This window comes from Cupressus sempervirens, chromosome 3 (genome assembly GCF_028749045.1).
Source record: "Cupressus sempervirens isolate cs-2001-9-10 chromosome 3, ASM2874904v1, whole genome shotgun sequence".
NCBI classification, from domain to species: domain Eukaryota; kingdom Viridiplantae; phylum Streptophyta; class Pinopsida; order Cupressales; family Cupressaceae; genus Cupressus; species Cupressus sempervirens.
Window position 1 is genome coordinate 397,289,555 of NC_143120.1, and position 17,434 is coordinate 397,306,988.

At 34.4% G+C, this 17,434-nt stretch overlaps 1 protein-coding gene across 8 annotated transcripts in view; it reads right to left on the reverse strand.

The window, feature by feature from the left end:
* Nucleotides 1–17,434, reverse strand: part of LOC149566692 (nuclear pore complex protein NUP160-like) — a 199,004-nt gene that overhangs the window by 122,060 nt on the left and 59,510 nt on the right. For 6 of the 8 annotated variants that reach the window (XM_089820011.1, XM_089820008.1, XM_089820007.1 and 3 more), the window contains 4 exons: nt 14,412–14,497; nt 13,876–13,983; nt 13,556–13,653; nt 4,934–5,054 (listed from right to left, as the gene is read on the reverse strand). In XM_089820011.1, coding sequence (XP_089676137.1) covers nt 4,934–5,054; nt 13,556–13,653; nt 13,876–13,983; nt 14,412–14,497 — 413 coding nt within the window. Of the gene's footprint in view, nt 1–4,933; nt 5,055–13,555; nt 13,654–13,875; nt 13,984–14,411; nt 14,520–17,434 lie in introns of all 8 variants that reach the window. The other 2 variants (XM_089820014.1, XM_089820015.1) reach the window with 1 other exon arrangement.

A 17,434-nucleotide genomic window follows, 5' to 3' on the forward strand; every position in this document is an offset into this window, starting at 1 on the left:
AAGCAATGTGTGAACCACTTCTTAAGTAACACTAAATAACAGTAGAGAAGCAACGCAAATTATTATACTACAGGAATTTTTTGCAACCCAATTTTCAGGGTAGTTCTCAGAGAAATTGCCCAACTTCCAAAACCCTCAGCAATTATCAAAAGCATAATAAATTCAATGGATAATTCTCAGAACTAATTCACAATACCTCAACTTTGAATCGCTATGCACATCTTAGGGACAAACCCTTATACTTCAAAAAGGGCACAAAAATCTTCAAGCTCAAAAACTCTTCACAGGCAACAAAAGCAAATGATCAATCGGATGCTTTTCTTATCAAACAGGCTCATATTTATAATCTTCCAATGGCACAAGTTTCCCAAATGTATTCCACTTAAGATCCTTCCTCAACACAACATCGTTTTATAACATTAAAATATAATAAAGCCCCATATAATAATGTTAACTTTAATAAATAATAAATAAATAGGAGCCCATGCAATAAATAGCCCAATCCACTGCAGCCGATGACCGAAAATGGCAACTTCTCCAATTAGACTTACTACAAATAGTAAGTCTACAACCAAGACCCTCAAATCTCCCTGTCAGCTCAGGCGGGTTGCTATGATGAACTGACTCAATCAACTGCAGGAGCTCGCCAAAAATGGGGACATTACACATGCTTTTCAGTCCCTTAGACCCTTGTGGTCTCTTGTTGGAGATTAATAAATTTATCGTATCTATATCCTTAGAAAATTGTCCCACATAATCATCTTGCCAAGGTATAAATTTTTTTATGCATTTATTTCTATAACTATAAAGATTTTTTTGCATCTTGCACATACCTCACCTTAAAGGTCAATCTACCAAGCATTTCTGCACAATTGCTTGCTTTCACTCATTTGGGTTATCAGGAATATGAATAATGTGATGGAACTCTGAATTTTACCAGAGTTTAGAGTCCCAAGCACCATGGCAAAGAGAAAATCTTTAGATCTTACCCAATACTTATATTTAAACAATACATTTCAAAACGCTAGACGGAGCCTGCATAGCTGAAACTTCTTTGAGTATAGATGGAATAAAGTATGCCTCATCCACTGAAGCACTATTACTGAAGGAAGTCCCAAGGAAGATTGAAAGAATATGCGTTGCAGGGTAGCCATAGCTATTGATGAAATCCATTGGAACATCAACACATTCCTCGAAGTAGATGAGAATAAAGGACTCAGAGCTGATTGAAAAGCGGGTCATTTCATGAGATCTCTGTCCAGAAAGTCAAACTAATTATTGTTTACATGAACTCGCACATCAAGACCTCGGAGAAGAAGATGTTGGTCTATCAGGATGTGCAGACAAGACACCTTAGCTGAGACTATTGTTGCAAAAGGTTTTATTGCTAGTACTAAAGATATTCTTCCAACAACACTCGAGGGATGGCAGTGACTTCCCTGCTCCAATCATGGGTGCTCTGTTCAGAGCCGGACTTGTTATGATTTGGACAGATGTAGATGGTGTATACAGTGCAGAACTTAGAAAATTGAATGAGGCTGTGATTTTAAAGACACTATCTTACCAAGAAGCATGGATAATGGTATAGAAGTGACATACATGGAGTTGAATAGAAATATTAATATCTATTCCTTCTGTTATATTAGTTGCAGCTTCAATATTCAATTACATTTATTACATTGAGATTTTGAAAGACTCCTCATCAATTTGCATCTGTTTCATGTTCATTATCTGCTACCCCTGGATTATCAATCTCAACACTACCACTACCTAGACAACACAACAGCTGTCATCGTGTAGTAATCCAATGAACCACTGTGTCATGGAATTGGAAGGAACTGTAGTCACTTATTGACCAAAGTTGGGCACGTTGAAGACAAGAACAAAAAATTTGTGAGTTATACATCTTCAGGCGACTGTTAAGAGTCTCAAGTTAAATCATCACTGTGAATACCCATTGACATTGTTAAGAGAAATCCATCATTCTTTTGGGTATGTTTTCAAAGAGTTCCAAAATCATGTTCCTGTGAGAAGCACTCAGGCATCCATCTACTGTTGACTCTTATATGTGATCTAAATCCAGATTTTCGAATCTATGTGACAAAGCTTCTAATATGTTTAGCAGAAGATGGAGACTAAGGGAAACACACATCAAGATGTTGGTGGACAGAATATGAAATGCCAATAAAGAAGAAGAAAAAGTTTGTGCAGGTATACTATGTTTTCTTCCAAAAGACAGTGACAGATATAAAATCCATATTTTATTTTATTGAGGGCACTCTCAAAGACAAAGGTTTAAAACTTAAAATATAGATTATTATTATTTTTCAAGTCTTCAACAATATGACAAAAGCAGCATCTGAAGAGAATAACAAAATTGTGAACTACAGACATCAGATTATATATGGAAAAATACCTACAGATCCTAATGAATACAAATACATAGATTCAAATGCCACTGCATGGACAGAGAATTGGAGGACGTTTTAAAAGCAATCCAGGCAATTGAATTTCAGAGTTGTATGGTGCAATTGTTTAGACAAGTTGGACGTTGCCAGAGCAGTTCACACTTCCGATATTTGAGAAGAATACAAAAGGCCACTGCAGTCAGGCTGTAACTAGTTTGGCTATGAGCGTGAGGAAGATATTTTTGAAGATGAATCAATGGCTCTTCTAGAAATAAGAACATGAGTATCCTGAAGAAGAAATAAAAGTAAAAGCAAACTGCATTTATTAGAGGAGGCATTCTCAATGATTAATGGAAAGTATGAAACCTTGCAACGGACGCTTACCACCATGAACAACAGCAAAAGAAATTTCTAAGAAAATATGCGATAAGTTAGCCTGTACAAATATGAAGATGCAAAACTCCCAACATTCCATGTTCGGAAGAAAAGACCCGATCGATAGTAGGAGAAATCAAAAGCTGCCTAACAAGCCTCCAGGATGTCCTTTTCACCTGCAGCAAAGGCACAAATTGTAATCACTCTCAGGCTACATCAGAAGGCTCTTGGATAAACCATACGGGCCCCCGACAGGATATTTTAGCAGCAAGTAATATCCAGCAAATGATTATATTGAGCATCTCGGGGTAAAAATCCCATCACCATGCATCACCCAAGAGTAGCAGAGAACATGTTATGCTGGTGGAAAAGTAATCGTTATGATATAGTGATAAATCATTACATTTCTGAATTGATGATCGCTGTTGTATCTATGCACAGCAAATACCTCATAAACTCCATCGAAGGTTTAGTTATTAGAAAGATTAATTCAAACTATAAAGATATGATTATGTTGGGATGGAATTAATTAAGAGAAAGAAGAGGTGTGATTTATTCATCAAATAGTATGAGTTTTATCTTAAAAGGTCACACCTATAGAAAAAGGAGATATAAATAAGAGATACTCTATTTGTCAAAAAAATAAACAAGATATATGGGAGAAACATTTGTAAAGTAATAAAATTATTTGTAAGGATTATAAAGCATGACTTTATTCGTAAATTCAAATATTATTTTTTTTTTTTTGTTTATTTTCATGGCAAAGAGCTTGCAATTAAAATGTGGATTCGTCCTTTATGATCAATAAATAAATTATTGAATTATTCGGAGAGGGCTTTATTTTTTGCATTGGATATATTCCGATTCTGTGTTCAACAAAAACGGAATAGTGTGAAATATATAAAGTTTCTGCGTCTTTGGCTGATTGGACTTCCCACCTAAGAAGTTAAATTCCTTTTGACTAGCATATAATTGTGTATAAAAAGTATCTGTTGCAGAGCTCAGGAGTAATTAATGGTATTTTTGATAAAATATTTTATCATAGAGTTATACGTAATAAATCTCTGTAATCATTGCTCTGTTGCCCGGGCAAGCAAAAGCACTAGTCTTTTAAATCATTGAAATATAGTTATTGGATTTATAATTGAAGTCAGAAATCTACATATTTGATATTTCCTTCTTGCAAGCACTGAATTAATTATTGACAAATATTATACAAAATATTCAACCAATTCAAATATTCAGCATTTAACTTTACTTCGATCGAGTTTGAGGACCTTGCCAACCGGAGAACTCATACAATTTAAATTCACTCTATAAAAGCTTTGAACAAAGCAATCAGGTTTGAAGTAAAGGTCCACCCACCTAGGTGTAGCGAAGCCTGAACTGCATGGGAATTTGAATAATTCTTGTTTGTTGGCCAGAACTGATTCGGAATCCTATTGGAGAATTGGCAAGCTCTTGGACTTCCAATGTGTGGTTTTGGGAACCAACACAATGTATTTGCCAATTCTCATTCATTGATAGTAATGTTACTTTTTTCCCATTCACAAATCACACCATCATTATTCTAGCTCTATGAAATGGGTTGATCAACCACAGCATTCATCCTCTTCTCTTTGTATATTTGAACTCCATTTTCCATCCTTGTGCATATACCTGAAATACCATGCGGATGTCTTGATTGATACTGTGCAGCCAACAGCTTCAGCCTTGATCATTGAAGTTCTTAATTAGCAATAGATGATGAAATGATGAGTATCCATACAGCTTTGATAACTTATTTTACATTAAATTAGAGAGGGAAGTATTGCGGACCTCACCCAATTGGATAAGTCCTATTCAAAAGGGACTTACACAAAGACATACAGGTACAATTTGGAAAAATAGAAATACATGTCACAAGTCTAAAAATGACATTTACATTAACAAAATTATATTGGCTAGACCTGAGATTTGACTCTACACTATTTGGAACAGGGGATTAGCCAAAAAAGGAATAAATAACTTAAAGCAGTACACTTTTCTCTTTTAAATGTGTTAAAGATGTAACAGAACAGATAAAATTATATATTTTAATGTTGTGCCTACCCATATAATTCAAAAAGAAATCATACTTTGGATATCCAAATGGTAAATAGGTCCAATACCTTAAAGGATGAATATATGAAGTGGTGGACCAAAATAAGATTATCCACATCAAATTCTGAACTTTGCAAGATTTCATTCGCAATCCAACTCTCTTGCAGAACATAGTTACAAACACCTCCTCTACAAAACAAAATCCCAAATATTGAGTGCAAAAAAGTCAGACAAGGGAACCATATTTTAAAAAACATACATCGAGATACAGAATCATACAATAAAACAGGAAGGAGATAAGTCATTAATTAATAGTAGAATGCATGCATACACGAGCTATATCCTACTAAGATGCAGTTGGAAATAGCCAGAAAATAATACCCATGACATAAGTTTTAAAAAAACCAGGGCTAAATATCAATTCCGTATTCAATGATTCATAAAAATCTAGGATAACTATATCATCAGGTGCCTCGGAAAAGACCAAAAACAGAGGACATGAGCTATTCCATAAATGATCAGGTAAATCAGCTCTTCACTATACCACCAAGAAGAAACTCAAAAATCAGTAACCTGTGATAAATCTCAAAGGTGATTTCATATAAGCAATGCTTAAAGAGAAGATACATATCTACCAAAGACAAAATATTATCTATTAATGATCACTTTGCAAAAGTCTGTCTTTAGCAAGAATTAACCAGATCTAAAATAATGAAATATTATGAGATTTGTAGCAGCAACCTGATCAAGCAAGAAGTGGATGTTGAGGGCTTTTATCATCACCAGGCCCCTGAGGAACTAATTAGCCTGAAGAGTCTGAAGACCCTTCTTCAATGTTTGCACCCACCTTCTCTTCATTTGGAACATCATATTTAGGCCAGTTGGTTGGGGAATGCCCAGTTGGAGGATGACGGAAGGAGTGGCCAGATAAACAGGAGTGTTCCCACAGCTCTACCTCCTCCTTGGAAAGCTTCCATTTGGGAGGACGCTATGATATTCCCTGTGGATCCTATCCTTCTCCATGATCCAATGAGATGGGCCATCAAAGATAAGTTTTCTATTGCATCAATATTCATGTGTTGAATAACTATTCCCATGTTTGCAATTGTCCTATCAATAAGGGGTTCAATATCCCTTCTGTACAAATATGATCACTCTAAATGTTTCAACTCCCATCAATTATGTTTAGAGATTTGACCATAGGAATCTAGTTCAAAATTAGCATAGATATTTCACAGTTAGTCGACCAGCACAAATTCTTTCTTACAAGAAAATAACTCACTTGATCATGTGCTGCATTTCCTGTGTAGTTTCTTAGAAAAGTTGAGATTGTAATTTTTTAAAATCGGTACTTGCTAATATCATTCATAGTTAAGAGCAACCACATTTTTGTGGGGAAGTGGCCGATGGCCAATATCCTCACACTGCTAATGTGAAGTCTTGCAATATCCTACAATAGATTGAAGAGTTGTAAACCTTTTGAGGACAATTTGTAATTACTGATTGCTCCAACGTGCATTTTTAGTCACCATTTGAGGTGCCAATATTTGGAGGACAGGTCATTGCAGTTTTCTAGCCGCAGCCATACAATGGCATTTGTTGCCATTTTTTGAGGGTTGCAGCCTGATCATCAACCATAATTTTAATTTGCCAAGCAGTGGTGATCTGGAAAAATATCAGTTTGGGTTCCATTGTGATATTTCCAAATGATGTTGTGATCCCTCTCAGAGATATTTCCATCTCAGATCCGAACATTATCATTATTCTGGGCTACTACTGTTTTACATTTCACATTGGAAGAGCAACTGATGAAAATGAGCATCTACATGATTGATTTACTGATTGAGATGCAAGTGAGAATTTACATTAGTACATAAGGGTTTAGTTCATGAGTTTTTGGTCAGTTGTTTCAGTTTCCTGTTCACTGTTTTAGATTTTATTTGATTTCAAAAAATAATCCAAAAGAAAGTCAAAAAAATCTAAAAATCTAAAAAAGGGACGGTACATTTGCCAACTCCAAGTTTTGAAACTATATATTTCAAAATAATTCTGACTAATTTGGCTCTCTTTTTGATAAATAATGTTAAGACTTTAACCACCTAAGTTATTGGGTTGTTCAAACAAAAAACATTCTAGATCAATTGATGTCCTCATACATTTTGTACTGCCCTACATCTCATTATGTAAAAAGTAAATCAAGAAGGAAACAGTTATCATATAGTTCTATCAAGATAAAATGATGGTAAAAATAAATAGATAAAAATAATCTTTTATTTTCAATATATTATTAATGTACAATATACATATATATATATATATATATATATATACCTAATAAATTAAATGTTCAATATAATAATAATATTCTGATCGACTATTGTTCTGACCAAATATCACATTGTTTTGACCGACAAACTTGATGCAGGGTCGTAAGAGATTAAAATATTAAACAAAGGTTTGTTAGTATGGACGTGGAGAGTCACGACCCACTGGGCCGTGACTCCCTGATACATACTTATGTGAACCACTGTCAAAGAATACACATCAAAATTAAACACATATTACTACAGTCTTCTTTGGTGCTTTCTGACAATGGTGACCTTCAAAAAAAGTTTATTGTTTCTGTTATTCTCATCAGCATATGAAGGACGTTGACTCCAGCGTAGCAATACCTTAATAAGTGATATTAAAAACCTCTGCATAAACTATATTACATAGCAGAGATTCGAATATTGTAAAGGAATAAATATTACAAGCAACTCAAATCAATAATTTACTTCTGAAAACAGGTAAATCTGATATAAAATTTAATATGGTATCAGAGCAGATCTAAGCGACAATCCTGATCAGACTTATCTATTTAGTTCACTCAAATATTCTAATTCCATATCTATCAAAATGGTAAAAAGTATGAGACTAGACAACAGACATGATGGTGACTGAAATTTTGTGGGATGGAAATTGCGAATGAGGTTAACATTGAAGGAGAGTGGTCTAAAACAATTCACTGAAAAATCTGATCAACCACCAAAGGGGAGTGATGAGTTGGATAAATGGGAAAATGATAAAACTAGAGCCATGAAATTAATTGTGGACGGTGTTAAAGATCATCAACTTCCCATCATCACATAGCTAGACACAGCACATGAAATGTTCAAAGCTCTTGAAGAGATGCTTGAGATTAACAACACCACCAGAATTATCACACGAAGAGATAATCTGTCCAATATCAAAATGAATAAAGGAGAGACCATCTCCTGATATTTTATGAAAAATAACAGAGCTAAGAAATATAGGTCACATCTGTGATGGCAAAGAATTAACCATAATGGCTTTAAAAGGACTCCTAGCATAAAGGGAAACTTTTAGACAAGGAGTATGCTCTTGATCCAAGTTTCCTAAACTTGATAAAGGGAAACTTTTAGACAAGGAGTATGCTCTTGATCCAAGTTTCCTAAACTTGATAAACTTGAAGTTCATTGTATACCAGAAGAGTGCATGTTAATATCCTGAGGGAATGGTGTTACTTCCACAAAAGAAGATATTCAAGTTCTTTCAACTCAGGTAAACAACAGAAAAAGGAAACGAAAACTCAAAAGGAAAATGAAGTACCCAGACTACTCTAAAATACAATGCTTTAGATTCGATAAATATGTCACTCGGCAGCAAAATGACCTGATGGACGCAAGACTCCAGCATCTTTTTCCAAAGCCAATAATACTAATACAAATTCAGAAAAGTGTGCCTTCTATTCTGCTCTATCCAGTGAAGTATCAAACAGATTAAATACATGGGTGATTGATAGTGAAGCATCTCGTCACATTACTGGTTTTAAAGAACAATTAGATAAAATCAAGGAAGACTCTGTTATTGGAGACGACACCAGCTACCCTGTAAAAGGAATGGGTACATGTACCAATCTTAAATCAGGAATCTCACTTGAACTCACTAAAGTCTATATGTCCCTGTCATTCAGAAAAATTTGGTCTCAATATCAGCACTTGAAGATGAAGGATACAGGGTCACATTTATGCAAGGAAAACTTTTAGTCTAGCCTAAGAGCTCAAATATTAAAAATGACCATAACATGGTTCTAGACGTGGATGTCTATACAAATTAAACACATGTTCACCTACAGCATTTATACATGAATCCACCAAAGAAAATGAAATCTGGCATAGGGGACTAGCGGATCTTCATTTTAGAGGATTACCCTCTTTCAAGAAGACGGCAATGGGATTACCCAAGCTCAAACCTAACCATGAAGGAACTTGTAAAGGTTGTGCTTAAGGAAAGAACATCAAAACCACTTTCCAAAACAGTGAAAGCAAACCCAAAGATGTTTTAGACCTTGTCCACTCTGATTTATGTGGACCAATATTCTTCCCTTCCTTAGCAGGACTTCTGTACTACATCAGCTTTGTTGATGACTGCTCCAAGAAAAAATGGATCTATTTCCTAAAACGTAAAGACTTTGAAGAGATTTTGACAAAGTTTAAAGAATTCAGAACTCTTGAAGAAAACACGTCAGGAAAGAAAATTAAAACTCTAAGAACTGATAATGGGAAAGAATATTTCAAAGATCTTTCATAACTACTGTAAAAATGGCGGGATCAAGAGGGAGTTATCAGTTCCTTACAATCCTCAATAAAATAGGGTGGCAGAAAGAAAAACAGAACTTAGTTGAAGTTGTAAAAGGCTAAAAGCCATGATGCATGACCAAAACCTACAAACTTACCTTTGGGGTGAAGCCTCTAACACTGTTGTATACATTTAGAATAGATGTCCTTATTCACATCTTGAACATAAGACCCTTGAAGAAGCCTTCTCCAAGAACAAACCTAACCTTATCCATTTAAGAATATTAGGGTGCCATGTTTATATTCACATTCCTAAAGAGAAAAGGACTATACTAGAACCTTCTAGGAAAAGAAGAATTCACGTAGGATACAATCAAACATCTAAAGCATATCATATATACATCCTTGGACAAAGAAACATTAAATTAAGTCGAAAGATAATATTTGATGAAGATACTATGTAAAAAAGACCCAAAGTTGAAAATGATTCAAATGATGAAGAACCCCATGAAGAGTCAACTTCTAAGATTCAAAGGGAGAGTCAAATAGAAGAAAATAACTCCTTAGAACCTATGGATACAACAAATGTCTCTAAAGAAAATAAGAAGAGACGTCTATGGGCCAGAAAGATAAATGAAGAATCCGAAAACATTGCAGCCCCTTCTGGATCTATTAGAGAAATAAAAAGACCAAATATAGTATCTATCGATATTACACTCATGAGTGAACTCTCAAGTTACAAACCTTCAAATGTAGAAGCCATGAAATGACAAACTTGGAAAGATGCCATGACTAAGGAATATAACTCTATTCTTAAGAATGATGTTTGGGATATTGTTCCTAGACCTAAAAATAAATTAGTCGTATCCTCCAAATGTTTATTTAAAATCAAACATGCCTCAGACAGAAGCACAGACAAACACAAAGGTAGATTTGTTGCAAGGGGTTTCTCTCAAAAGAAAGGCACTGACTATCAAGAAATTTTTGCTCCAATTGCCAAATATACCTCGGTTAGAACGGTAATAGTTATTGCTACTAATAAAGGATGGAAGATACATCAAATGGATGTTAAGACCGCATTTTTTGAATGGAGTAATAGAAGAAGAAGTTTACCTCGAGCAACCTAAAAGATTTGTGGTACATAATAAGAAATCACATGTGTGCCAATTAAAGAAGGCCTTGCGTAGTCTAAAACAATCTCCCCGAGCTTGGTGTGAACGGATAAATCATCACTTAACCAAACCTGGTTTCTCCAAAAACAATGTAGATCTTAATCTATATTTCAAAATAGAACAAGGGGATATGTTGATGACTTATTAATTACATGATAAGATCACCTAATTGCCAAGTGTAAACAAGATCTAGCATCCAAATTTGATATGAAGAATCTTCGATTACTACACTACTTTCTGGGACTAGAAGCTTGGCAACACTAATGAGATCATTCTAAATCAAGGATAGTATACACTAGACATACTAAAACGATTTGGAATGATGGAATGCAAACCTATGAAGACTCCCATGGAAACAAATTTATAGAAACTAAAAGAAACAACCAAACATTCTAAAAATGTTGATCCTACTCTCTACCGACAAATTATTGGGTCCTTAATGTGCATAGTGAATATAAGCCCTGATATTTGTTATGCAGTAAATGCACTAAAGTCGGATAACGTCTGAACCCAAACAAGTTCATTTAGCAATTGCCAAACATATTCTCAAATATCTTTGTGGAACAGTTGAATATGTCTTAAGATACAAACATGTTGAACTAAGTCTAACTGGTTATACAGATTGATTGGGCAGGAAATTCTTTAGATCAAAAGTGTACCTCAGGATGTTGTTTTACCTTGGGTCAACAATGATATCGTGGTTCAGTAGGAAGCAATCATCAGTGGCACAAAGCTCTAAAATAAAGCAAAATATATTGCAATATCAACGGGAGCTCGAGAAGCCATATGGTTGAGAAAGCTTCTAGTTGGACTGTTTGGAAAGCCACTAGTACCCACGATAATCTACTGTGACAACCAGAGCTGCATCAAGATCCCTCTGAATCTAGTGTTTCATAACAGATCAAAACACATTGAGATACCATATCACTACATACAAGACATTTGTGAAAAGAATGTGATTGAGTTGAAATATATCGGTACTAATAATCAGTGTGCAGACATTCTTATCAAACCACTTGCTAAAACAAAGGTGGAATGCTTTCGTAGAGAAATTGGCATGATTGTAATTTCTGAGAAATTGTCTCGGGAAAATTGATTATTGTACTATGTTATTTTTCCAATGAATGTTATGTTAAGGTATTATGAGACCTATGCGCATCATGAGACAAAGACAACTTTCAAATGATCATTACTTGTATCTACAGAAGTTATTGGAAGATGATGACCTTACAATAATCTAAAATCATGATATACATTTTTTGTAAATTTTGAAAGAAGTCATGAGAGACTATATCTTGCGTTTCATAATAGATGAAAACACATTGAGATACCATATCACTACATACGAGACATTTGTGAGAAGAATGTGGTCGAGTTGAAATATATCAGTACTGAGAATTAGATTGCAGACATTCTTACCAAACCACTTCCTAAAACAAAGGCGAAACACTATCATAGAGAACTTGGTACAATTGTAATTTCTAAGAATCAATCTCAAAAAAATTGATTATTGTACTATGTTATTTTGCAACGAATGTCATGTTAATATTATGAGACTTGTGCATCATGAGAAAGTGACAACTTTCAAATGATCATCACTTGTATTTGCAAAAGCTATTGAAAGGTGATGATCTTACAATAACTTAAAATCATGATATACATTTTGCGTAAATGTTGAAACAAGTCATGAGACTATATCTTGTAAACCAACAAGTGTTAGATGTCATTCACTTGACCATCTATGAGATGTTTGTACAGATATATGATAGGCATTTGGTGAATATCATGTGTTGATATTCTGATATGCCATTACCTTATTGAATACTTGGTGAATGTCAGATTGATATTTTGATAGGCCATTGCTTAAAGTATTTGGTGAATATCATATGTTGATATTCTAATAGGCCAATACTTATGATATCAAATGTGATATCAAAATAATTGAAATCTTCTGATCAAAGATTTCCTTATTTTTCGTTCTGAATATTGCCAATGGTGTAAAATTTACTCATGTGTTTATCCTTCTAAACTAAGAGGGAGTGTTAATGTTACAGTTTTGTCAGGTGAAAAAAAATAGATATAAATGATCTTTTATTTTCAATATATTATTATTATACAGTATAATTTGATTGTAATTTGTAATATATATATATATAATCCTACCAAATAAATTAAATGTACAATATAGCAACAATACTCTTACTGACTATTGTTCTGACCAAATATCACATTGTTTTGACCGACAAAATTGATGCATAGTCGTAAGAGATTAACATATTAAATAAAGGTTTGTTAGTATGGACATGGACAGTCACGACCCAATGGGACGTAACTCCATGTTGGAGTCACCCCATCAGGTGGTGACTCCCTGTCACTTACTTATGTGAGCCAGTGTCAAAGAATACACATCAAAATCAAACACATATTACCACAGTCTTCCTCGGTGCTTTCTGACCAGGGTGACCTTCAAACAAACTTTACTGTTTCTGCTATTCTCGTCAGCATATGAGGCACATTGACTCCAGCGAAGCAATACCTTAATAAGTAATATTAAGAGCCTCTGCTTAAACTAATTACATAGCACAGATTGTATAAGAATAATTATTGCATTAAATTTTGCAAGGAACTCTATTCAATAATTTACTTCTGAAAATAGATAAATCTGATATAAAAACTAATAGAAAGTGCACAGGAAATAAAGAAATATAAATAAGGACCATAAATGCCAAGCATGGTCAGTGAAAACCCTATATTTACAAACTTTCGAGTTAGATTTAATTAGCCTCTACTGCAACATAAACAACTAAATCATGTGATATAGCAATTCAAAATTGCATCAGTTGTCAAAAATGACATCATGTAACAACAAAAAACATTATATCATATATCTTTCAAGATATAATGTCATCTAACCAATGATATTATTCAGCTGACTTACAATTCCAGATCTACATAAAATAATTCGTAAAGAGCTGAACCACCCTCTTTAAGTACCCATAATCCATCAGAAGATAACCTCATGTCAATAACATTGCCCTGTCAAAACAAGCGTGTCCATCAAAAGAAGTCAATAGATTGAAACAAATATGGTGGAACTGAGACATAAAATGGCCACACAAAATAGTTAACTCTTTCTTCAACCTTCAGAAGACCAATCAAATAAATATTTTAATATAACATGTGGGAAATACTAGGACAGAATTAAAACCTTGAAAGAGCTAACACAGATAAAAAAGGAAGCTCAAGAATTTCCATCACCTGCTCCAAAGGTATACTCTGTTGCTGCACAGACTGACCACCTAGGCCCCCAATATCACTAGAAAAAAGATTAAATTTGCATAGAACAACCTTCTCTAAATTCGCTTCCTTCAGAAATATTTCAATCCACTGGTTAGAAGAGAAATGATATTTTGAAATGTTTATAAATGCCCTTAACATCCTAGACTTCACAAAGAGATTACAATTATCTAAAGACTAAGAGTGGTCTAAACAAAAGAGTGGTCTAAACAAAACCGAAGACATTGAAGAAATATTTGAAGAGAAGTTCTTTTATTGCTATGCTACATGAAAGAATGCTTAATACAGACCACATAACATAAGATGACATCAATGGTTCTTAAAAGAATTGGTTGCTAATTACAAATACAGAAAAAAATCATTAGTGATCAGATTAACAAAAAACCTAATAAGATAAAGTAATAAGATCTTATGAAACACAACCATTTAAAAAGTATAATCATTAAATATATTTATTCTATCCTTTATCTAAATCTCAAGTAGAAGGAATGTCATACTGATAAGCTTTTGTATAGAACTATCATTGATACAGTTGTTCCAGTATCACCCTTCTCCCCAGTATATAGCATACTTGGCCTGAAACCTGTAACAGAAATATCATAAAACTGCCTCAAAAAATTAAATCCTGAGTAAGAAGTTCTCAACCCAACCAAACTTAATTTTTCTTTCAAACAAGATATGTCAATCTGGTGACATTTAAAACAAAAACAAAGACATTGCAAAAAAGATTGTTCAAGAGAAAAGACAAACTCAAAAGACAAGGGACTAAGCAGGTCTATCTGTCCCAAATATTATAGCTTGTTTACTGCTATATATAATAAATTAAATACATGAATCAATAATAAAGATGACAATGGATACCAGCTACAGGAGTAAAATATATTTTTATTCGAACATCAAATTACTACAAAGAAGAAGACCAGAGATGGTTGGTCAAGGACTATAGTCAATCAGCCTACATCATACCCTTTGCTTCATGATACACAATATATTTATAGGATCCAACAGTTTGCACGAGGAACATAACTGTCAACCAACCGATGCATATAACCATACAAAGCCAACAATTGATACATAGTGGCTAACCAAATTTATCACATTACAATAAAATTATCGTACACTGGCTACATCATCCTCCCCAAAAGAAAAAGGTGTCCTCCAAACCATCATTGAAAAACTCAAACTTGCCTCAGCCTCAACAAACCAAAAAATTGGACTCAGACTCGGACTCAAAAAAGGCTTGGTAAAGGACTTGGCAAAAGAAAAGAAAAATGTAGTTTTACATGAAACAAAAACCTAGATGTATTTTGTTGATTTGATGTTGATTTTTCAACTTCTCCACACCCTTAAACCCTTTTATGACAAAGAGCAAACAACAAATGAATGAAAAAAAAATTAAAAAGCATTAGAAGACTCGACGTGTTAACTAGGTGATGCAACTCCATGTTGTAGAATCACGAGTCTAAAGGTAGTGACTTGCCTGGACTAGCCTCGTGAGTCCATGTCAAGTCAACTTGGTTCACAAGTCCATGGCAAGTCGACTCAGCTCGCAAGTCCAAACGGGCGTGTGGCGAGTCCTCTAATTTTTTAAACTATGCTTCAAATGCAAGAAAACATCAAGTAACATGAGGGAAGATGAAAAACCATAGTTCCATGGAGTTCCCTAACGTAGGAATGTAAGAACGTGGGACATATTTTGGTGACTAGTAAACCAAGGGCTTAAATTTGGGCATCATGAGGCGGCAGTAGAGGGCACCGACAAAGAAGTGGTGGAGGCAAGGCAAATACACAAATTAAGAATAATAGAGATCTTCATCATTAGTGCCCCATGAAAAAAAAACTTATTTTTTGAAGTTAGAGGTTGCAGCTAGTATGTAATCACATGAGCTATATAGCACGTGATCTGGCAGCATCCCCACAAAGGTGGCAAAGGTGATGGTTCTTTGGGGGGAGGGGGTGACGTTTAACACCAATTTTGTTGAATTGTCCCAAATGACATAACATTGATTGGAGCAACCTACTAACTATTAAGTTAATGTCATATAATGGGCACTTGTACGATATGAGGGCAGTAAGTATCATATTCGGTGTGACAATGTTAAGAGGATGGTTGTTGTCATACGATGTAGCAAGTCATCAATCATACAAGGTAAAGACAGGGTCATACTACATGCAAACTAAGGTGACTGCCAAGCAAATGGTAGCTTATGATGAGATTGCAATGTCTAAGTCATAAGGTGAGATTGTAGGTCATACGACAAGGTTGCAGTGTCCAAGCCATACAACCCATGGACAAATTTGATTCATGGTAAAAAAAAGGACGTCATGCTGAATTCAGTTGTAAAACTCAAGGCAAGGATTGTTGTAAACTGGAATGAGGAGAGCATCGTATGTTCGATGCTTGAACATATGATGGTGAGTATCTTGCGATCACCAGAATCAATGAAATTTTTCTTTGATGGTGCTATATGATATGAGGAATGATTAGCCTTTTATCATAACTTATTTCTTTCAACTAAGCCAACTTTACTTAGTGCGATATGATATGAGGAAAGATTGGTCACTTATTGTAACTTATTTCTTTGAACCAAGGCAACTTTACTTTTTGCCAATTTACAATAGAGGAAGAGTATCACATAATGTGTGAAGTAAACCACTAATATGATTGTGCAACTTGATACCATCATTGTACTTCATGATTGTCCCTTTTATAACTTTTATTAGTGTTCATTTTTTTCTTGTTTTATTAGAATCTTCCATTATTTTCCATTTTTTTCTTGTTTTGTAAATTTTCACTAGAGTTGACTTCCCTTGACATTAACATCAAATATTTTGTTCTTTGTGCTATCAAATCTATAATATCTAATTTAAAATGTTTTCATTAGCTGCTCTTCATAGAGTGTTGTAGCTTCAGAAAATTACACGTAATAGAAGTACCCCATTGTACCCCATTCGCCAGTAGGCCACAAAGAGAACTTATTTCATAATCTCAGCATGACTTTAATTCCAAAATTTCTTTACCATTCAGTTCCCTCAAACCTCAACTCCATTCATTGTTTTTGGAAATCTGACTAATCCAGATAAACTACTTCCTCACTGTCTTGGTCTTTTCGATAAATCATATACTTTTAACCCCAATTTTCAAAGTAGATTGTGTTCATTTTTCCAATTGTTCATGTTAGTTACTACTAGTCATCCTTACCAAATAATATATAATATGCCTTCTTCTAGAATCGAATGACCAAACAATTGAAGGGTAGTTGGGTTTTTAGTCCTTAACTTCTACATCATCAATGTCCCCAACAACTTGATTATGTGCTAGTTGCCACCTAATAATTGGAATGTGGGTGGCTAAAGGGTTGGCTTCTCAACACACTTTCGTGTATATTCCAATAGTACGCTAACAATTGATCCTCCATCAACAATGGTATTTATCAAATTTTTCCCCATGATCTCCATTTAAATGGCAATCAGCTTCTTCTTAATGTTCATGAACAACAACAGTAGGTCAATGACATGT